We start from the raw sequence: 23,553 nt of genomic DNA on the forward strand, positions 1-23,553 counted from the left end.
GATTCGAGGCTCTGCTCTCTTCTGCGAGATATATTTGTTATTCACAGCACATAATAGTCAGCTTCCTCGATCAACAGTCAACTGTAAATTCGTTTTCCCATTTGCCGCTAAAGTATATCCAATAGTTTGACAATCCAACTTGACGATTCTGGAATTTCCTATTAAAGTAAGATCGGAGCCTGCAGTCTGCGCGCGCGGAGAGGAATATTTATTTCAGGAAGGAACTCGCTGTTCCGAGAAGAAAAAGGCGTTTTTATGGATAAATCCATACAACGAACGCGCACGCGCGCGCGCCCGAAATTCCATTAAAAGCAAAGTCTCCAAACAATTCCCTTTTTTTTTTACCTCTAGAAATAGACGAACAGGACTTGCTTCTATCGCGGAAATCGACCGCCGCGTCGATTTTGGCTGTCGCGTTGCGAGGCCGCGGCAATATCGGGGACCTCGATATATCGCATCGGAATTGCATCGTGGGACGACTGCAAGCTTGACGAGGAGATTTTTCCGGCACATTGAGTCCGGATTATTCGCTTCGGGATATGCGAAGGACATTGGCAGCTAGCGTCTTTTTCCTTTTTCACTTCATAATCGGCTTCGACGTTCCTCCCGGCATGAAAACACTCGAGTCAGAGAAGTCTCGGCTGATCCGCCAGTTAAGACAACGAGCTTCGCCGAAGAGACGTGTTTACCGAAAAATTGCCAACTTCGCTCGTACGTCACGAGATGTCCAAATAAAATTCATCACGAATTCATCGTGGATCCCCCGACGAGCTCGACTTAAAAGATCGTAGTACTTGCCGACAATTCCGAAAGAATTCGCGACGCATCGTCTTTTTCTCTCGAGATTCAAATGTCTCGGGTTCCATTGTCATACGATATCCGATCGTGCACATTTATATGAATCCGCTCGACGGAGCGGAGTTGCCCGAAAGGACCGAATACCGAAGTTACACAGTGTATCTTTGCGAATCAGCCCGCACGTATAAAAGAGCCTCCAACGTGAAAGATGGCCGTAGCGTTAATATTTGAGTTGGCGCTTGAAGCGCGTTCGTTCGGGCTCTTTCGTGGGGCTTCATGAGGCTCACTTCGCTGCCAACCATTGGTATCTCATTAAGAGGAGTTCCGGCCAGGCCGGAAGCGAGCCGAGAGCCAGCGGAGACTTCCTCTCGCCGAAGATGTTACGGTCAACACTTACCGGCTCTCCGCTGTCACAAGATTGTTGTCGTTTCTCCTCCGACGACATTATCGCTAAGACCATCGGGATCACTCATAATCCGCGTTTAAGTCGCGAGAACTTCGCGACGATTTTTCGTTCTAAACTGGGGAAACTTGAAATGTATGTTAGGTGATGTTAGCTTCATGAGAGTAATCAAATACTTCAAAATAAAATATTTTTAAAAATAAGGACAGATAATTTTTTTTATTTTGCAATTGATGGCATAAACGAAGCTTTGAATATCAATACGTTAAGGCTTCCTCGCCGTAGGCTTTTATTAGCGATATGAGTTGAGTCTTTGACTCCATTCTTTTTAATGCTTATCTTTAATACAATCTGTTCATTTATGAACATTAAGTAATATTTGTGCTTAGCTCCTTCTGACATATCTCTGTAGCGTATATATTTATCGATTATTAATTAATTAGGCAAGTTTCGGAGTAGCTTTCTCTTTAGTCTCTTTAATCTTCTCTAAACTGCTTTCCTTCATAAGGGTAGTTATGTAGGAAGATTCGGATGATTTTTTCTCTAGTTCCGGTGTTTCTTGCCAGTTTTTTTGACTTTTTTAATCGAGAGAATCCTCAGAGGTTGCGATAGATAATTTCACTTTTGTGATGTGCCAAGGGGCATATGTTATTATTCTTAATATTTTGCTTTCAAATCCACGAGAAATTTCAACGTTGGAGTTTGAGGCAGTGCCCTGCAACTTTGTCCAAATATTGCACTAAATAATATATTGTTTATACGCTGTATATTGCTCAAGTAGAAAGTCATAAGAATAAAAATCTCATAAATACTTGATTGCTTATAGGAAGCCCCAGTGTATCATGTCTATATACGATATATTTAATATCGACATATTAAGCTTTCGTCCAGAGGTTTTTAATCAACGATATAAGGTTGAATTATTTACTCGAATAGCACATTAACCGCACAAGCTAAGCAAAAATTGACAAGAATAAAGGTATCATAAATATTTGATCACTTATAGGGACACCTTTAATATATCCACTTGTGTGTGTAGCGTGAAATAAATAACCCGGAAGTCGATGGCGTCACATCGTGCGCGAGTAATTGTAGATAAAATTTGATCACGCGCAGCTTAATTGGCCTTTTATTAGCGGCGCATTAATAGTCCGGCGCGCCCCGGGACACACGGCCTCATACTACCGAAATTGTCCAAGCTACTTGCGATATCGTTTCGATTAGCTTGCCGTCGGTTTCCCGCGATTTTGACGGTGCAATGGACGGCTGTTAAACCCCTCCCCCTTCCGCGATCACCGAGGCGTAATGTCGCGCTCGGCTCCCTCGGAACGACGGGACGACTCGCCGCCCTGAATTGTGTTTCCCGATTTCATACGTTTGTTTATTTTATTTATAGCGTTAATTCGCGTATTTGTATGTGTGTGTACGTTTCACGACAAGTCACACGGAGATAACGGTGTGGTTATTTTCGCGATACATAATTACAGTAATAATTTAAGCTGATAATTCACAACGGACAAATGACCATTGTTACAGCGACGCGTTGGCGGTGATACAGCGCGTTATTTGTAATAATAATCTGTCCGCGATAAGAATGGCAGTAGGTGACGACAATCCACATGTCTCGGGACGGAAAAATACTCGCTGAAACTCGGAATGTCTTTCACGGAGGCGAGCGATCCTCTGTACGCGAAAATGATAAAACTGCGGCAATCGTGCGAACGAACGGGCTAAAGATAGCTTTCTTATTTTCTCGCTGAGCAATCAGCGCGATTTTCGTATCTTGTTTAATCCGTACTAGACTCTCGTCGCGCGCCGCTGGTGCACACTTCGAGGTACTCCACTTTATTTTAATGCGTCTGCGTGTGCGTTGTGCGTGTGCACTTCGTTAGTTATACGTACCTGAACTTCTAAGGCATGGTAAGCAAATATGAGGCCAAGCAGTATCACAGTAGACACAGAGATCAGGGTTTTCAGTGCTGTCGACCAAAACGAGGCCTGAAACACAGAAGCACTCCTTGTTCCTGCTTGTTTGGGAAATCACATCGACTTCGATGCATCCTCTGCACCCAAGAATAAGCCCGGAATAGCTCTATTTTAAGGAAATTAATGGCGCCTTCTGTTGGTGGGGGATTGAGTTAGAAAGTGTCAACCTTTCTTAATAACCTGTAAACATTTCGTGACATCTCGTTCACTAGAAGCCAAGATACGACGCATTTGAGTGACAGTAGTTTGATATCTCGGTCGAAGGTGACGATCGTTGCACGATAATGCACCTTCTCATCGTTCTCGTCAATTCATCACTGATTTTTTGACTAAAAATCAAATTTTATTGCTTCAACATCATCCCCCGTATTCACCCGATTTGGCACCCTGCGACTATTTTCTATTCCCTAAGCTGCATTTGGCGATGAAAGGAAACCGTTTTACATCAATTCAAGAAGACATTCAACGGTCAATGACTGAGCAACCTCAACATCATTTCAATCAGCGACATAAAAAAGTCATTTGATGCACTTCTTGAACGTGCAAATCGTTGTATTTCTGCTGAGGCAGAATATTTCGAATAAATAAAATGATTTTTGTCAAGATTTCTTAACTATTTTTATCTTTTTTTAAAGCCATTCCGGTTATTTTTGGGACAGAGGGTGTATGATAACTTTTAATTAATCATATAATATAGTGTACACAGTTTTGCTCTCCTTATTGTCTCGGACAGATAATACATGTGCTAAATGTGCGGCCGTTCATGCGAAGATGTGTCCCGGAAAATTGTAACTGACTGCTCTTCACAAACGGAGATAATAATAACCGAAACAACCGGGCGGTTGAGAAATACTCGCGCCTCTCGATCTGTAAACAATCGAGCATTCGATAATGTATCGGCGAATTAATGTCGAACTGAATTAATTAAACGCAGACGTGGCCGAGAAGCGTGATTTTGCCGCGCGTTAATTATCCCCGTCCCTCAGACAATGAAACATTCACGCGCTTCTGCAAAAAGTTATATATTACCCTATCGTAAAAGTCGAGCACAGCGCTTTTGCTAACAGCTTAAAATTCACGACGTGGTCAGAAAAGGCGCTAACCGTTTGCAGCGCTCGTAAAAAGCGCCGAAAAGAACGTAAAGAACGCTCTGCGCTTTAAAAGCGGAGGAAAGAAAAAAACTAAAATCTCCCCGCTCCTCCCGCCGTTCGACTTGGCATTCTGCGAAGAAATTCGCTGAGAGAAATCGCCGTGCTTTTTGCGATTTCCCGAATTTCCCGTATTCATTCTTCGGCCTTTCTTCGGCGTCGGGCAACTGTCGCGTCGAACGGAAGAAGCATCGATACGCTGAATATCGAATCTGCAGAGTTCATTAGACGGAGTAATGAGCAGTGAGCCCGACAGCAAATGGGCGAAAGTATCAGCGGGTCTATCGAGACGAGGGGAACCCAAAGGGCGCCCGATGGTCACTTAATCCCGGCGATCGCGCGAAAATTTCAGTGTGAAATATGGCGCGCGCTTTATCGCGTGCCGTAAATCCGCCTACGATCTTACCCGTCCGAGTTTACAGGCGACTTTCTGACGTCTGAAATTTACGAAGGCTAATTCCCATGAAGCGACGTCGTCGTCGTCGTCGTCGTCGGGGTCGCTGCTCGGGGCTCGGTTCGAGTCCCGTCGATCGAGACGCCGTGTTATTCTCGGCGATTTAAGTTACACTCGCGGCAACTCGAGCGACCTGGGAATTTCGTTCGGTCAACTCGCTCGCGAACTTGACTCACGCGAGGCTAATTGAATGTGATACTTGGAGGGAAATTGTGCTCCGTGTTATATATCCGAGTATACGTGTTGCAGAAGGAGCGTCGAGAGACATCGTCGCGGTGTCGAAGCGGAGCTAACATTTCTACCGGCTCGTCCTTCGACGTTGTTCGCACTCGGCAGGATAGTTTTGATAATTCTTGCATGCGCACGTGTAAATAATATATCCGGCGCGGGCGCGTGTGTGAGAGCGGCTTAAGAGATTTCCGACCATGTGAATTGTGGATGGCAATAACGCGCTGCTTTCCGGAAGAACGACGACGACGACAACAAGAGCGCTGGCCGGGCAAAGCCCCTTTCCGCCATGTAACCTGGGAAGGGATTAAGGACTCGTAAGAATGAAAGGAGCCAATCCCGACATCGGTTGCTTGCCTCTCCGGATTTCTCTCTCTCTCTCTCTCTCTCTCTCTCTCTCTCTCTCTCTCTCTCTCGCTCTCCCGTGAGGCTTCCTTTCCAAATCTCGAAGATAATAAATTTCGCAAATGGTGAGATATTCGAGCACGAGAGAGGATTAACAAGTCACGTAAAGTTACATTAAAATCTTGGAATATCAGCGCGGGAGTATCAACACTCGAGATATCGAGGGAGGATTTTTCGTTGTAGAGAGAAAGAGCAAAATGAAACATTTTGTACATACGTCCCGCGAAAGTTATAATAAAATAAAAGGAAATACATCATACGTGTATATTTTTTATCGAATATCAGATGTAAATTTCGCGTTACCGTTGCCGTCCAATTTTTATCTATATCTAGTTTAGCGTCGAAATTTTCCCCGATGCCCGAGACTCTCACGGGATTTCCGCCCGATGCTTAACGCTCGAGAGGCAGAAGGCCAAAGAGTTCCGAGCGATCGATTCCGCGCATCTGCACAAGCGTGAAAAATCTGAGACCATCGAAATTTCGGCGCCGAGAGTAAATCGTCTGTCACGCGCAGATCCGACGGAGCACAACAAGTAAGAATAACAAGACCACAACTGTTCATTTGCAAAACGTCATCGGCACGCCGATATATAGGCGAGATCCTGTCGTCACGAACAGTCGGCCGAATTCGCCGTAAACGGATTAACGAGGTGAGCCAATCACCGGTCATCGTGTCTTAAAGTTGAGAGCCGTGAGTTCCGACGTGCTACGTATGCGGGCGCTGGGATTCGCCATAATAAATTTACGAGCTGGCCGTCGATTGTACCCTGATATCGCCCGCTAAAGGAGCGTGTCGATACAGGAAGATGGAGAGGACAGGGGAGAGGATTATACGAGCCGCAACCGCGGCCCGTGAATTATTGCGATCGCAACAGAGCCGATTTCCCCGCCGCGAGTTCATCTCGGGAAATCACGTCAGCGTTTCCGCGTTCGGCGAATGAATATGGCTCTCCCGTCGGTGTCCCGATGACGCAGGGTATGTATCTCTGTCGGGGGATATCTTTACACGCGTTATCTTTAGAACGGCCCTTTTTTCGCGCGTGTATCTAGTTTTTTATTTGCATATTATAGCCGTCTTATTTTATTGCGTGTTTATTCGCGTCGGGTACAATGTGCGTCGCTTTACAACTAGCGACGCGAGAAGGAGTCCGAAAGGCGCGCGACTTTAAAGGGCGCCTCTCAGAAATTAGGCCACTCCTAAAATGTTTTTGCCACGTTTTTCAAAAGCATTGCGATATTAAATGTCCTCGTGTAATTAAAACCCCCCTTTCTCTCTCTCTCTCTCTCTCTCTCTCTCTCTCTCTCTTTCTCTCCTCGCTGAGTTCTGTCAAAGGAAGATCGACTTGTGAGGGAACTTGCCATTAAAATCCGTCTGGGCAGCGGTAACTGCAGTATATGTTGCAACTGTTGCGAATTGGAATCGATTTGTCCTAGCCAAGAATGTCAAAGCACTAATAACTTGGCTCATAATTAGAGAAAAACAATTCCCCCGGAAATATGAGCGCGTACAACACACACATGTGCATATAAGCCTGTACATATATATGCATATACATGTTATATGTATTATAATATTTTATATATATATATATATATATTGTAATATATTATAATATATTATATATATATATATGTATTGTAATATATATATTACATATTATTACGTATTATATAATATTATACGCATGTCTATATTGTAAAAGAACTATACAAAAATGTGTGTGTACGATACAAACGTGTATACTCGACGCGGAAGAGCGGAAGGATGAAAATATCCTTATTTATCTTTCACGAAATCGTGTTTCTGGCCCTTTCCGGTGGGATTTGGCCTGTTCTCACTATACCACGAGGGATTTTAATGGGCTCCTCTCGAAAACTTAGGCGGGTAACCATCCCCTAAAAGGCCTGGCCGATCGATTGGAACAATATAGGGAACCGTGCCAAGCCGTCGCTCTTGGCGATTCCGAGGATTTCTGTTCGCCTCGCATCATCAAGCTCCTTCCGACGACGTCTTGGCTCGCATGCGCGCTCGGACTGCCATTCGTCCTGATGCCGATTGCATTAGCTGCCGCTTCTCGCGACTCGCGCGGAAACGCTCGATGGCGAGATTTTACGCGCGTTTCCTCTCGTCGAATACTTCGCTGTTTTAATGGAGGATCTCGCACGTGCGATTCCCCACAGGAATCCCCGTCATTATCCCGTTTTCTTCCTGACCTCGGCCTCTCACCCGAGAGAGAAACTCGGGAGATAATATCGCGGCCATCGAATATTTAACGGCGTTCTTAATTACAGGGTTATTTGACAGACAAGCTCAGTCCTTTGTAATTTCATATTTAACAGATGGTTCTGCTTCGTACTTTTTGCCGCAATTATGACAGTGCGGTGGAATAATATTTTATTATTAATTATATCTGTATAATGCAATATTGAAACGCGCGCACATCTATAATATGTTCTCCCTCTCTCTCTCTCTCTCTCTCTCTCTCTCTCTCTCTCTCTCTCTCTCTCTCTCTCTCTCTGTGGTCAAGCACACAAGGCTTCATATTACTTCGCCTCTTAATTTTGCCTTTATCGGTATTTCAAGTATCCCAGCTTTAATAAAAATGGGAACGATGTTCGAAGAGGTTCCTTCCTCATTGACGCTCGCGGTATATATACCGTAATATCGCAACTCGTAAATAAAATATTTGTCGAATGCCGGGGTGCGGGCTTTCAGAGACTCAGGAGGTTACTATAGCGACGGCATGATCTATTCGCGCGTGTTTGTGCGCATGTCGCGCTTTCGACCGAGCGAGCCGCGCGTCGTTTGTGTAGTCACGCCCTGTGAAATTAGCAGAAACCCCTTTGCTGTTTTTATCTCTCTACCTCTGTCGGGGAGGGGAGGGGGGGGGAGGAGGAAACTGACGCGTTAAAGTAATCGCGTTTCAGGACATCGCGAGTTTCGATGGCGGAATTTTACGCCCTTGATGAAGACGGCGAATATATAATATAAAGCGCGTAACATGCGTCGTGACGTGCGATTTTTCGAAACGAGATACGTATGTTGCTTCGGTATATCGCGAGAAATTCAATTCGGCACATGATATGTGCGCTGAAAAATTTGAGTTTGCCAAAAGGAACTTTTTTCTTTTTTTCAATGAAGAAAAACAAACTGTGAAAATATTCGGACTTTTTTTTATTTAGTGCCTAAAGGAACAGAGTAGAAAAATAGCAAGCGGAAGCAGCAGCGGGCCGAAAACTGCTGAGAGAAACAGAGAGAGAAAGAGAGAGAGAGAGAGAGAGAGGGGGGGGGAGGGGAGAGACTAGACAGTATCGAACTTGAACTTGCAGCTGACAACCGCCGGAAATGACTTTTTATAATTCGCTAATAACGTATTTATCGACGACGGGCGGGATCTTCGGTTCGCCTCGCGTTTCGATCCTTCGGACAAGCGTACGTCGATTTATAACACGGGTGGTTATTTATAGATGGTTATTTCGGATTTAGGTTGCCTTTAGCTGTCGGACATTCCTTCGACGCACGTGCGACTCCACCTTTGGCGATAAAAATCAACTCTAGTCAGTGGTTACTCCCGCGACGCAACGTGTCTTGCGAGGCATCGAATCACACACGTGTTTCATCAGTGTACAGACGGGTTGTGTAAACCTCAGACCCAACATTCTGCCTAAGTATAAATTATGCGGCAGCGGCAGCGCGTTGGTCCGCATCAACGGTTTCCTCGTAAATAATCAGAAATGGAGCTTGTTTTACAATCGGAGCTCAAATACGGGATAAAGGGAATCGAGCATTGCTCGATATTAAATGTCAACTTTACTTAGACGGAATTTCGATTTGAGGATTAAAACACTGCAAACACACCGGAGAGAAATCAATATGCTCGAAAGTGCTCGAGTGATCGACGTGAGCTGACATGCGGTTAATCCGGCTCGCTTTGTACGAGCGGAAGTACATTCTAGGTTGAGGCGAGAAAAAAGAAACGCGGCGGGAACAGGCGGACATGAATATACAAAAGGCACAATTATCAGAATTAATTTTCGTTCCGTCATGACGGTAAGAATGACAAATGATTTTTCTTAACTGATCGCGCGTTTTGCCAGAGTAATTTTCGCAGTCGACGGGAAGCGGCGAACAGAATCTCTCCCTTATTGTAGTCGCTTCCGCCGATACATCGCCGAGAATATACCCTCGTCCTGCGCAGATTATAAAGCGATCATCGCTCGTCCTCTCTCCTTTGTCCTCCTCCCTCTCTCTCTCTCTCTCTCTCTCTCTCTCTCTCTCACTCTCGGTAAACTCGGTACCGGTTGCCTTTTTTCGGAGAAGTCCGACAAGAGGAAATAAGACGAAAGATTTGAAGAGTGAACTCGTGGCGTTCCGCCGCGCCTGAAAAATTAATCCTCGACAAGGAAGACGTTCCAGCGACGACGTCAAAGGAAAGGGAGTTGATGGGAAAGAGAAGAAGCTCGTGGAAGGGATCGACTATTCCTTTGAAGTGGGAAATAATTACTCAAGCTTTTCACGGCTTGCGTCTCATTGGCAAAACGTTCTATCGGCGAGAAACTTGCCGGAGAGTGCCGGTGAAAGTTTGGACATTCGGAAGTTCCAAAGCTGACTTGCGTGGACTTTTCGCGGAGATTGGAAATAGATGCGGTCTGCTCAGAAATCCGATTGAAAAAAATCTTCAAAAGTCGAAGCTTTTAACAAAGATCGAGGCGTTCGAGGATTTTTTCTACCGCTCGAAATTCCGAATTGCAAGAAATTGAAAGGTAGGATAATTGAGAAGTGGGATATCATAATATCGTCATGTTATTAAAGCGAGAAACTTTGATTTATGAGGATTTTAAGGAGCTCTTCTTCAAGAAGCAAATTTTGACAAATGTAAGATTTCAAGAAAGATTTCTCGCTAAGTATTAAAGGATTCTAACGATAACAGACATTACGAGACTTACATTTCTGAAATTTCTGCAAACAGGAATGTAAAAGTTATCAACTTCATTTATTTACGAAACTACTTCTCGGTAGGTTCGCTCATTTTCGCGTGATATTGTTCTAATTGCGTTATAAGCGCCGAGTCTTAAAAACTGAGAGAAATTCCAAAAAGTTTAATCTCAGAGAATTCATCTTCGTTGGTCACAGCGTTGCGGAGGGATGCATCGCGGACAGTTTCCTAACATCGGAGCTCGTTTCGCCTGGAAATGCCGACAAATACGTCTGCGACAGTGAAAAATAATTATTCGCAACCCTTGCTTCTGGTCGAGCTGGTGTGTACGACAAAATCTCGTCGTCCAATGTGAAAGTTTGTTTGCCAGAAATTTCATTTGGATCCGTCGCGCGATGCGTGATTTGTTACAATTTACGGGAACGAAGGGAATCCGTGGAACCGCGTTTCCGTCGTTCGCAAAATATACGCCAGGTGTTGTATCTTAAATACGAACGCCGAAAGACAAATGAATACAAATGACCGGAGCGTTTAATTATTTCGCAATAAACGCCACCCCGAGGCACCCACAGGATAATTGCAATAACGTAAATTTAACATCAATTTATGTTATTACTGAACGTTCCAGTCATCAGATATCGAATTTAAAATTGAGGCACAGGAGCGGCAATCTAATTAAACAGTAAAGAGATAACGCAAGAAGCCAACTAAGAAAGGAACGAAAAGGATAATACATTTAAGCGGAAAAATAAAAACCGAGTTGTTTCACACTGGACTTCTGTGCTTTATGATAATTAATATGGACGTCTAATGAGGAATGCAAAACATAATGTAATTATAATGGGATGAAACGTTTATTATTAACGTATAAAACGTTTATTATTGATAACAATGATCAGCCAACGCGAGAAATACCAAACCAATCCCTTTATCATCCGGATATGATCACTCATGCAACATTCATGAAAGAAAGCGACGGGAAACCAATATAGCGATCTAAACAAATGTTTCATCGCTGCTTGTCTCTGAAAAAAAATATACGGTAGTAATCCTCGTGTAATTACGAGACGTATTACGAAACGTATGCCTCATATATGATATCGTTATAAAATACACTCGCTGCGTCGTGCAGCCAACTGCGCTTCATTACCAAAGATTCCGGCTTTGCGTAAAACGGATACGATAGCATTGTGGTGAGAATTTATCCTTAATTTTGTCGTCGCTCTATCGCGGAATGCATGCTCGTTTATTTCGCGGCATCTCGCGCTTTCAGCCACGTTAGCCGGGAGCGAAGTCGGGGAAAGTCTGTTCGCGGTTTGCGGAAGAGAAAAAAGAATGCATCGCGCGTCAGCCAGCCAGCCAGCCAACCAACCGGCGGGAACTTAAAAGCCGGCTTTTTCGCCGGATTTAGCCTTTGAGGAACTTATCGCCGCAAAAAAGCTCGATTATGGAAGCTTAATCCTCGCGACGAGTCGCGCGCGCGAGAACGCGAGGACGCCGACTCCGAATTCCCGAGAAATCTTCCGCAGTTTTCCACGGGAAATCTCTCCTCTAGGCGATAAAGCACTCACTTCTAAATTATAGTTCCTTTCGGTCGACTTAGGAGCCGCGCCAAGTAATCCCGATGATGATTGAACAATTCTGAGGGACCGCGAGGGACAGGCGCGTTTGTTTGCCGAAAATAATTCGGTGCAAGTAAAACGCGCAGCGAAGAACTATAAAGAAACTTGCGTAAAACGTGCGTCGCATCGTTCAATTTGCATCTCTCGGGAAGGCTTCGGGAGAGATCTCGGGGTCTTTGGATTTTGAAGTTTCGGATATTACGACGCGTATCTCGAAATACGTTAATTACGAACCACTCAAGCGCGCAAAGGTGGTGAGAGGTGGAGAAACGAAGAAATCGAATACGCTCGCGGAATGGCTGCAGCGTTGATCCTCACGGGCTATGCGTGAAACGTATCGGTAAACTCGATAAAATCGCAAACAGGAGGCTGCTTGAACGACACGGCGGATCCATTCGTTAATCCACCACGCTAAAAGCTCCCTGACCCGTTTTTATCTCTCGACGACGGTGATGCGGGAGAAGAACCTTAATCCTTGCATAACACACACACACACACACACACACATACACGTGGCACATTCACCAGGTTATCCCGCGACGAAAACAGAGGAGTGCATAAGAGCCGCTATCAGGCATCGGGACCGGGTCGTAAGCGCTTAATAGACGTCCCGAGAAAGTAGATAATGCGGCGTTAAACGATCAAACTGGAATTCGTGTCGCGCGTCGTTTGTCATTGCTCATTTTTGCCCGCCGAGCCATTCAGCACGCTCTTCTCCAGCGATATCGCGACTCCGCCATTTACGCAAAATTTCACATCCTTGGAATCTTCAAGCTTTAAGCTTCAAACTCGTCAGGCGAGCAACGCGGCTTGGACATTTGAGTAAAAATGGAAATTCTTTACTCGCGAGGTAGTATAAAATTGCATGTGCAGTCGAGTGTACGTTTTCCATTCGACCTGATTTATCTTTCTCTCTCTCTCTCTCTCTCTCTCTCTCTCTCCTTGCGAAACTAGTCCACGTAATTACATGGAAAAGAGTACGCATCTTTTCTGTAATTTTCCGCTGCTTGTATCCATACCAAATACCCGCAATGTATAAAATATTCAAGTGCGAGATCTGCCGCTCTTGTGTATTATTCAATCGTAAAATTTAATCAAACGCGCACATTAACGAGAGAGAGAAAGAGAGAGAGAGAGAGAGAGAGAGAGAGAGAGAGAGAGAGGGACGAGAAGAATCCAGCAGCTGATGAAATATCGAGAGACATCAGGGCGAGACGTTAGGAGATGAAAATCGAACCAGAGGATAACCAGGTGTGACAAACGGTACGAGACGTCCTTCGACTCGACCATTTAACACCATAACGTTTTCTTCTTCTTCGCCGTCGTCAACGTCGTTGTCTCGTCGTCGTCGCGACTCTCCAGTTAATTCTCGACTTTCCATTCCGCTTCGTTAGGGCTTCCCTGACGGCCTACCTTCGCCTTGTGTCACGATTCCACTTTATAATAACATTAGTTCTCGCGACCGCATAATTGCCGTCTTCTTCCTCCACTTTGTCGAGGTCTTCGCGACATTGAGGTCATTCGGGGATTCTCGCGACAGTGTGATGGCGCAATTTTTCATTCCGCACACTGCCGTCGTCAGCGTGATCGATCCTCCATTCGCGCAGGAGAGAAGGATGATTCCGTTTATATTTGTATAATTGCGAGCGTTAGCATTTGTTGGCTGTCACTTGCACGGGGAGATAAAAAGTCGCGGTAACGCAATCGAGAAAGGGTGCATCCACGGAAATCTTAATAGAGAAAAATTACACGCCTCGCCCTCCTCTTCTGATCAGGAGCCGTATTTTTGTGCATCAGACGGAAATTTATACCCGTGACTTTGATTATTCGCACGTCCGTCAGATCGTCAACTCGAATGACGCGGGGAATCTGTTATTCGGATGAAATGTGGTCGCGGGAAAAATAAGTTAAAGCGCGTCGCATGCCATCGCGGGCGAGTCGAGCGAATTTCAGCCGAGTAATTCGATCGCCTCCGTGCATGCGAATTTCGGCGCGAACATAACGCGCCGATGCCTTCGACTTTGCGACGCCACGGAATTTCTGCCGGCGTTCACCGAGAAATTTGCAATTCGTATGCGTGCGCATACGCGGACGGAAGCCATAGGATCGATCCTTCGATCTTTAAACTTCTGACAGTTGAATATCCCGAGACCAACGCTGCTGCGACAGAAAGCCCGCATGCGGCTCTCTGTTGTGCCATCTTCTTGAATATGGAGGTAAAGATCGGAAAAGTCAAGCAGCTAAGTATCCGAGAAGCTATAAATTGGAAAGTCCAATAAAGAGCTGAAATGTGAGGAATATTGAAGAATTCTCACACGATTTCCCGACTGCAAAAATTTGCCATTCGGTGCCTGAACATATTTAGCATCGGGAAAGATAAACAAGAGAGATAGATAGATAGAGAGAGAGAGAGAGGGAGAGAAGGGGATAAATGTTGGGAAAATTTTTCATTTTTACGACACCAGAAGTAAAAAATTCACGAAACTCCGTGATTCTTGTATGTGATTCAAATGTTTCCTATCTCTGTGATGTTTGAAGGATTTGAGAGAGAGAGAGAGAGAGAGAGAGAGAGAGAGAGAGAGAGAGAGAGAGAGATACGTACGTAAAAAATATGAAATACGAATAAAACTGTTCGTAAGCGCGATAGACTTCGGTGGTCTCGGTTTCTGTATACCTCATTTTTCGCCGTTTAAATCGTCTTACGTCTATCGGAGAGAACTGAGAGATGTGAAAGTTTCAAGAATATAAACATTCCAAGATCCATCGAGGAAGGTTCCGTACTTTCCAAGTCGGTCGACTAAACTGCGACCAGCGTAGTTTTCCGGCTGGTTCTCTGCGAAACGCAGTTAAACATCGACGCTTCCTCTAAAATTCCGCTGAAGGCTAACATCTTGTAGTCGATTCTCCCGCATGACTACGTCCAATTCTCGGATGGGTCTCTTTCTCTTTTTCTCAATCGCCCTCTACCCGCGCGGCGGAGATGAGGAGGAGGAGGTGGAGGAAGACGACGATTGTCCTCGAGTTTGTAATATCGACATTGTTAATCCGTCGCGCTTCGCTCTTGGCGCAGGATCAAACGTAGGATTGGTCGGTCAACAATAGAATCCGCGACGGTGCCTAGGGAAATTCTTTCGGGGAAGAATATTCCCGCCGGGAATCGGAATAAATACAGACGTCGCGGAGAAGCGAAAAGACACTCGCGAGCTTTCGGCCGAAAGCGCTCTGGGGACGAGCTTCCCTGCTCAACATTGGGAAAAGGATAGGCCGGGGTCAAGGCGGTTCTCCTTCGTAATCGCGATATCGAACCGGGTTCTCGATGCCGACGGGATATACAGGATGTCTCGCGCTTGTCATGTGCCGCCTTGAATATCCGCTCGTTATATCCGGCACGTCGACGAGTCGCGGCATTTTTAGTCGATAACGCTCGCGGATTCGCGAGGTCGCGGTAATATTTCACATGACCGAAAATGGATTCTGGATACATTAAACGCGGCAATTATTATAGAGCAACGAATAGATTGTCCCTGAAAAATTGTGCGATCGAGCGTGCTGTTTTTAGTTAGCAATATCACATGTTAAACAGGTATATCACAGGTACAACACCCGAAAAAAAAGTAATTTCAGGACGAGCGGAATCATTTAAATTTTAGAGAATTTTATTCTTATACATGGCTTCAAGAGGATTCCTCTAGGAGTAAGAGAAAAATATTATAAACATATTATTCTTAAAGTTAGAGGGGTTATATGTGTTATATGTATAATGCGAATCTTATTGATTTTAATATAAATTTCCCCTTATACGCAGATTAATTTTTTCTTCAAGAGGATTGTTATTTATTCTTACTGGTTATACTGGTCAATTTGAAAGAAATTATAATGTATAGCGAAAAATAATACATATAGATGTACTTTTGGTTCTACAATAAGTAGGCATGAATGAAATAAAATCATTATAACAAATAAATTTCCAATCAGTTTTGTTACGGACTTTTATAGCTACAAAAATGCTCATCATAATCAGTTGTATGAAACATAGTTAAAAGAAAAAATATATTATTCAACTTCTTGCAATAGATTATAAACTGTATTTGACTAAATATGGGTAAATTATCTTTGTTATATGTTACAACAACATACATATCTTTGTTAAAAAGCGTTCCAAATATTCCGACCCATGAGCATATGGTTATTTTTTCGTTCATGTCTGAAAGCAGAACATGACTGAACAAAAGAATCTGACATTCAAATCCACATATTCCTCTTCGTATAAGAGAGAAATTAATTGATATAAGAGGAAATTCTCTTGAAATAAAAGGAAAACAGAATAATATCCAATAAATTTTAGATGAATGGTTCACTTTGATCGCTTCATCGAAAGAGGAATCCTTTTCCTATAAGAGGCTTCGTTTAGAATATGAGACTATGAGAAAAATCACTTTACAAATAGAATACTTTTTGTTGGGTGTAAATCAGGACAATATTACGGATTTATGATAATGTTTGATACAACAATAATAATATCCCTATAATCTGACATGTACCATAATTCCTATAATCTGACATGACTGATACACACCTCTATGTCTAATGCAATGTGCAGTTAGAAAATATCTAATATCCGATGTTAGGATTAAATGTTGAGGAAGCGGAAATATAGCAGAAGACCTGCTATTGAGACGCTTTTTGTGCACTCTCTTCTCACATTTCTCGACGCGTTCTTCGTCTCGCGTTACTGCTCGAAAGTTAACTGGCAATGCGCGAGCGATCTCGCAAGAAAACGAAAGAACACAAATGTCGCGAGTTCAAACATGCTTGTGAATTGCGTCGTTTCCATTTCGCATATAGCACATTCCTTCAAGTACGGCTCTTCGACCTCGCCAAGCTTAGGCTCTCTCGAATTGCATCGCTCGCCGTTTATCGCCGACGTCGCGTATTTCGTTAACAATCAAGGACCCTTTCATGTAACGCCCCGCCGCGCTGGCCGTTGTTTGTGCTCCCGGTTTGTTGTCCTCCGCATTACAGATGGTAATCGTTGGAGGAACATTTCCGCCGCTCGAGCGCAGATCGCTTTCGAATTCCGCGCGTCGGGCGTTCATAAGTTCCGAAATTGTTGCGGGAAAACGCGAGGCGAATTTTAATGCTGTCGGACCCACGCAGGGACTCCCTATGCTCGTCGCGGAGATCCTGCAATAGCGATTGCAAAAGTAGCCGAGCGACTATTATAGCGCTGGACGGTTAAATTGGAAGTGGTCTATCGGCGAAGACCGAGCGCGCTCCCGACAGACCGCTTTATTGCGAGAGCACTTCGATTCATTATACCGGCAACGTGTGCAACGTGAATCAATTTGACTGTCCTAAATGAAGGGTTTAATCCTCGAAGGTAGCGATTCGCGGCAAGGTGGTATACCTCGATATAGTTAGAGAGAGAGAGAGAGAGAGAGAGAGAGAGAGAGAGAGAGAGAGAGAGAGAGAGAGAGAGAGAGACAGGTGCATTAGCAGTGGGCGCGCATTGCGAGCGGAGGTGCTCGGCGCACTTGCTGAGTGAAAGCGCACGACGCGCATTATAATGCGCCGTCCATCGTGCATTATACATGTATCATGCTAATTAAGGATCTATCGAGCGGGTCCTATGGCGTTCAATTAGTACATGTAAATGACAATCTCGAGTCGCGATATGTAAATGTAAAAATCTCTCGGAGCCTCTCGGGGGGACGGAACAAAATCGAAATCCTGCAATGGCCGAATCCGCTCGGTCCGAGAGCGTTGCACCGCAGGATTATGAGATCTGGTCAAGGTCTGGGGTTGTCCTGCAAACCGAATAAGTCCCGAAAATTGAAGGGACCAGGGGAATCGTCGCTTTCCTCTCGAGCCTTCCGCCGGTCATCTAGGAATTTCTGTTTGTCGGTGTATTCCGGACTCTCTCGGGATCTCGCGCGTCTCGCGCGAGTTTCGGAAATTTCCCTAATGGTCCCCGAAAGCTTTTCAATTTCCGTATGCATATCGTTATACCGCGCGGAGCCCTTTGCCCGCGCAAAGTTCACTTGTCATTCTCGTCGATATCCCTTCGATCGCCGCGAGTCCTTGAACTTGCCGCTTCGTTCCGCATGAACGGGGAGGGAGATCTATCATTCAAATCCACGTCGCGAGCCTGGTCGTACAAGGAAAGAGTTGTTATCCGTGACAGCATGAGCACCCCCGACAGCATTGATTCCACTTTACCATGGTGAGACGGCGGAGAGAGGGTGGGACGTGAAAGGATAACGATATACGTGGGCCGTAGGGAAGGAGTCCGATCTACATCCTGTGAGGATTGTTCGGAGCAGGAGCGAGTGCTAGTGTCGTGTATACATTTGCCGACGCGGGGAGGAGGTCTTCATCTCACTTCGCGTCCGCTCGAGCGCGAATCTCCTCGGGGTTGAAAGGAGTTGAGACGACTGTCGGCGGGCTTCTCCCAGTTTCCGCGATACACGCCTACAGAGCGTTTCAGGGAATTCTTTTATACGCTACGAGATTTACGTGACAAGCTGTTCTCTTGGTAGATCTCGGCAAGATCTCGGCCTCGCTCCTCCGCGGGAGTTTCCCGTCGTCGTCAGCATCGATCAGCGAGTTACTCTTTACTTTAGAGGGTACATTAGCGTGAAAATTTATTTCATTTAGCGGAGGCTTCCACAATCAGCCAACTGGAAAATATGAAAATTCTTCCGTCTTTGCGGATACTTCAGCTCTCGGAACTTCGCCGTCTTCCTAATACCTTCGCAACGTAAGAGACTTAGAGCGCTTTAAACCCAGCCAAGTGCCGCGCCAAGTAATTTTCGCTCTCCCGAGAGAGAATCTGGCCTTTTTCGGAAATTTGCTTAATTCAGCGGTGACGTTTCGACCGGCAAATTATTCGGTCTTGTAAATAAGAGAGCCACTTGGGCTGAATATATAATCGCTGAGCCTTCGCAGAAGGAGGAATCGATCGGAGGGAATTCTTTCGAGAATAAAATCCAGCCGCTGATGTACCCTTTTCGGCCGCGGCTGGTGTAATATTCACGCGGCTACACCGCTTTGCACTTTTCACAGCGGCTTCGAGGGTCGTGATCGATGGCGAATGAATTAACGTTTCGCCACAGAGCATTCCTACTGGCGATAAATATTCAGCGAACGGTCTCGATCTTCGCTCTCCTCGAGCTCGATTGTGAACTTTCATCATTTATCATTGACTCTCGTGAGTTATTCAGAGGATTTCGAGAAAGAGAGACCACCGAGGCTGAATAAGCCGCGGGTGTTTCCAGGTACGTAAATATCCAACACTTATAAATGTCGCGAATCATCCGTAACGAAGACGCGACTGTCGCGCGAACGCAATAGAATGCCCGCCCGGTAGCTTACAACGGACGACGAAGTCCGTTTTTATTGCAATTGCAATTTTGATTTTATCGTCGCCATCATGTATATACTGCATCGCACACTCCACGGCCGCTTGAGACGATTTGACACAAGCGACGTAATCTCCGATTTGCTTGAGGCTGGGGCTCGATGAATATCCGAATACCCTCAAGTTAGAGTGACGATAATCAGATAAGATCAATGAGAACAATAGAACAGCAGGTGCGTGCAGGCGTCGTGGTTCGCGTTCGCCGGCTGTACGCTCACGAGCGTCGAATTTGTGACGGCGATATTCTTCCGCTGGTAATTCGATTACCAACTCTTCGGGCTTGCAAACATCGTGTTTGCATCGTGAACGCCAAGCAGCGGAGCCGCCGAGCTCGTGACACGCGCCTTCGGTATTTAACTTCTGAATTGCCGGCAAGCTCGCTCCCGCACGCGAGCGAGCGAGCAGCTCGCGGCGAGTTTACAAGAACCCCGGCGAAAGTTTGACTGACCTATTAGCGGGTCAAGTGTAAATTAATCGGCCGCCCGGTGGGTGCAAGTTGCTTGCAACGCTGCCGCTCGGGAAGCTCCGCGCCTGTTTACGACTTTCATCCACGTATGCGTATCCGCGTCCAACTGAGAGGGCTTCATCACGCTCGCTCCCGCGGTCATGCGATCCTCGCGAACTCTCTTCAATCTAAATGCCAGTGTCTTTCCCCGCAATCTCAAGCTCTCCAAGCGAGAAGAATCGTAGCAACACGCAAGCAACACGTCGTCGCACAGTGGGGCCAGATGACATTTTTTGGTTCAAAATCCTCTAGAGACCTGAATTTTCAACCGATCATCGACACCGATGAATAAGGCTGATCCTGGACAAATTCCCCAGAGATCTGTCTAGGCGAAATTTTGAAAAAATTATCGGTTCAGGGTTCATGGGTTTGGGGTTTGTCTTGAAAGTTTATCGTTTGAAGTACAGTGTCTTGGGTTCGACCTCAATGGATCCGAAGAGTCGATGCATCCGAGAATTCTCGGATGTTGGATTGAGAATTGAATATATGTTGCAGGCTCGGTGGTTTCCGCGTTCAGGCCCTAAAGGTTTTGAGCTAATGGGCTATGGGATCCCAAGCTCCAAGATTAAGAGCTATCGAATATTCGGGATTTGGCATTCAGCATTTCTAGGTTCCAACTTAATGTTTTGTAGCTGAATTATTTTGAGCATATGAGTTTCGGGTTAATGGGTTTCTGGTTCAAGATCGATAAATCTCTCGAGGTGTCTGTTGATTGTCTTCATAGTTTAAATCCGCTGAATACGCTATTAGATAGAAATAAGTGTCGAACAATGAATATTTCACAAGTATCTCGCGTTTAACGATAATTCTTCCTCTTTTGGGGGGGGTTAGTAATTCGAGAGAAAAATTTTTGTTTACATTTCGACAGGACAGATCTCTTCGGAATTTGTTCAGGATCAGCCTCATCTATTGGCGTATCGACGATCGGTTGGAAATTCAGGTCTCTAGAGAATTTTCAACCAAAGAATGTCGTCTGGCCCCACTGTGCTCGCGAATGAACGCTACGCGAGACTTGGGGTCACACTCACCTTGCTGTAAATGCCGGCGCTGGACAGTTCGTTTTCGATGACCATTATGATGATGCCAAACATGCCCATCACGAGGGCGTAGTCGCTGATGCGCTTGCGCTTCTCGAAGAGGGCCTTCCGCTTGCCCAGCCGGTAGCCGACGTTCGGCTTGTGCTTGGACCCGGGCCCGATGCTGCCACCGCCGGACTGGCCCTTGAGGGAGCCGCCACCACCGCCCAGCATGCGATCGTCCATGTAACGGGGGTATTCGTTGTGGACGCTCACGAGGGAGACTCCGGGGTCCTCGCCGGCACCGGCGCCCCCGGCGCTGCCGCAGCCGGCAGCCACTCCTGCCGCCCCCGAGCCGCCCCCGCCGGCCACCCCGCCACTGTTCTTCATCGCCCCCGGGATCGAGAGAGTCGACACTGGCTTCCGCAGCTGGAACAGCGCGAGCAGGACGATTAAAGCGGGAACACGGTCGGGCTGAAGCGGTGTGTCGCGTCGGAGCTCAAGCTCGCGCTTGTGCGCCGCTTATTCTTGTAATATGCACAGGTGGAGTAGGGTGGTTGCAGAGGGGAATAGTCTCGCTAAGGTAATCTGACTTTACCTGCGTACTTGCCTGTTCCGCGACCCAGGGCGCTTCTCTCGGTCTCGATTATAAATTCGCATTGGGGCTAACTTCTCAGTGTCTCTCGGTGCCTCGTTCTCGCGCGCGCGCGCGCGCGAGATGATAACGCGATTCCCCGCGCTTGGAAGTGTTTCAGGGCGTGTGAGTGAGTGAGTCGAGTCGCGTAAAAGTTGTGCCAAGTCACGCGTTCAAGAGACGAAAAGCGGAAAAGATTTAGGACAGGCGATAAGGGGGAGTAGCTCGAAAAGTAGCGAAAACGAGCGCTCTCTTCCTTCCTACGGAGGAGAGTAGATTCGCACTCTCAGTAGAATTGCACGAATCAATGAAGGCGACTCCAATGCAATTGCAGAGGCACATATTAACACATACATGTACTACGACGTGTCACTTTTTGCAGTCTCGCGCGCGCGCGCGCGTGTGTGTGTGTGGGTGTGTGGGTGTGTGTCTAAGGTGTTTGCAGAGTTATTCAAATATTATTTTACATTGGACTTTCCTGCCTCCGCAGGCCGTCGGCAGCGCAGGCGACACCGCTTTGTTCCCTGCCAGAGAGACTCTTTCGCTGTATCTTCATCCGCTTTTCGCTCAAATGTAACCGATCGTTAAACCATTCGCCAAACGAACGACGCCTGTCGCAGAAGGACGGCCAGATAACAATCGTACAGTCTCGATTTATCGGACGTAATGTGGCGGGAGCGTGGGCGGTCGTGAGAAATCTCTTCCGAGCGAAACTTCCAAGAACTTCGGGACAGCTTTCGATCGACCGAAATTATTCCGTCCAGCCGGCCAGACGACGATACGAGCTAACGGGTGCCTCGGTTGCGCGCGGTTCCTTTACGATCTTCCCTTTCGTGTTGCGGCCCGGTCCCTCGTGCAAATCGAAACGATACGCTATCAAAAATTCAGCATCCCGTCCGAGGGCTTTAAATGGCTTTTCCCTGTAACAGAGCCGTAATTGTGTTATGTCTATCAGTTACGCCGAGCGAGCCGAAGTAGCCGCGCTTCGCGCCTTCGGGCGAAATTTCAGACAGCATAAATAAATGCGAGCTGGGATTTTAGCCGGCACGAAGGAGAAAAGTCGGGGTGTTCTCCCCGCTTTTTCTCTTCTCGCCGTTTGGAAACCCCCGCAGCGGCGTTCATTCCACCCCGGATTTCGCGCGCTGCTGTTGACGAATTGATTTTTTTTTCGAGTAAACAAACTCCGATGAAGAAGGCTGATCATGCCTGTTTCGTTGCTCCCACTGCTGTTGTTTTATCTGCAGCGCGACGTCCGCTCGTCCCCGCACGCCCGATAATACACCTGATTTTCACGTTGGGCGAATAAAGTCGACGGTTGAATTACTGGATCACTTTCTGGATCGCGAATGTAACAACACTGACTCACCGTTAGTCGCGGAAAATTCCACAGTGAAATTCGTGTGTCTGTGTGTGTGCCCCGACAGAGTTTTAAAACAAAGTCGACAAGCACCGAGTGAAAAATATGGAAACTCGTCGTGAAGTTTGCAAGATTCGAAAACGATCGGCTATCCACTCAACAGCGCAAAGTGCTGGGCTCGATCGGCCGCTTATTGCTACGCTGAATCAAACGTGACGTTAAAGTCGCTTTCTACGCGGTCGAGCCGATAGTTTCCCGTAGAATCGTTCGAGAGCGGTCACTGCGTGTCCAACCAATATCACGGAGTCATTAAGCAGCGGCAATTACCGACCGCGTCATTCGATATCACACACGAATTGTACGATGAAAGTTCTTTTCTCTCTAGAATGTTTCAATTTAGGAATTTTAAGCTGCGACGAACAAATCGACATTTTCTCCAATATGAACGAAATAATACGTGTGAAATGGCTTTTCCGTTCCATATGCACTGTTTCGGAAGAAGCTAAAGTTTTTGCTGTTAACGAATAATTAGAAAAAAAGCTGTTTACTAAATAGTAACTCAGCACAATAACTGGAGTTTACTATTAAAATCAAAGTATTTGTACCGCGTTCCTCAGCAAGATAAGTCCTGCCGATGGTC

The 23,553-nt window shown here is 46.0% G+C and overlaps 1 protein-coding gene across 8 annotated transcripts in view; it reads right to left on the bottom strand.

The window, feature by feature from the left end:
- The window catches only part of SK (small conductance calcium-activated potassium channel), a 146,854-nt gene that overhangs the window by 14,381 nt on the left and 108,920 nt on the right, over positions 1-23,553 (bottom strand). For 6 of the 8 annotated variants that reach the window (XM_025301155.1, XM_025301156.1, XM_025301157.1 and 3 more), the window contains 2 exons: positions 20,935-21,351; positions 3,104-3,199 (listed from right to left, as the gene is read on the bottom strand). In XM_025301155.1, coding sequence (XP_025156940.1) covers positions 3,104-3,199; positions 20,935-21,351 — 513 coding nt within the window. Of the gene's footprint in view, positions 1-3,103; positions 3,200-20,934; positions 21,352-21,520; positions 22,477-23,553 lie in introns of all 8 variants that reach the window. The other 2 variants (XM_025301161.1, XM_025301159.1) reach the window with 2 other exon arrangements.

This window comes from Harpegnathos saltator, unplaced genomic scaffold (genome assembly GCF_003227715.2).
Source record: "Harpegnathos saltator strain DR-91 unplaced genomic scaffold, Hsal_v8.6 scaffold403, whole genome shotgun sequence".
Lineage (NCBI taxonomy): Eukaryota > Metazoa > Arthropoda > Insecta > Hymenoptera > Formicidae > Harpegnathos > Harpegnathos saltator.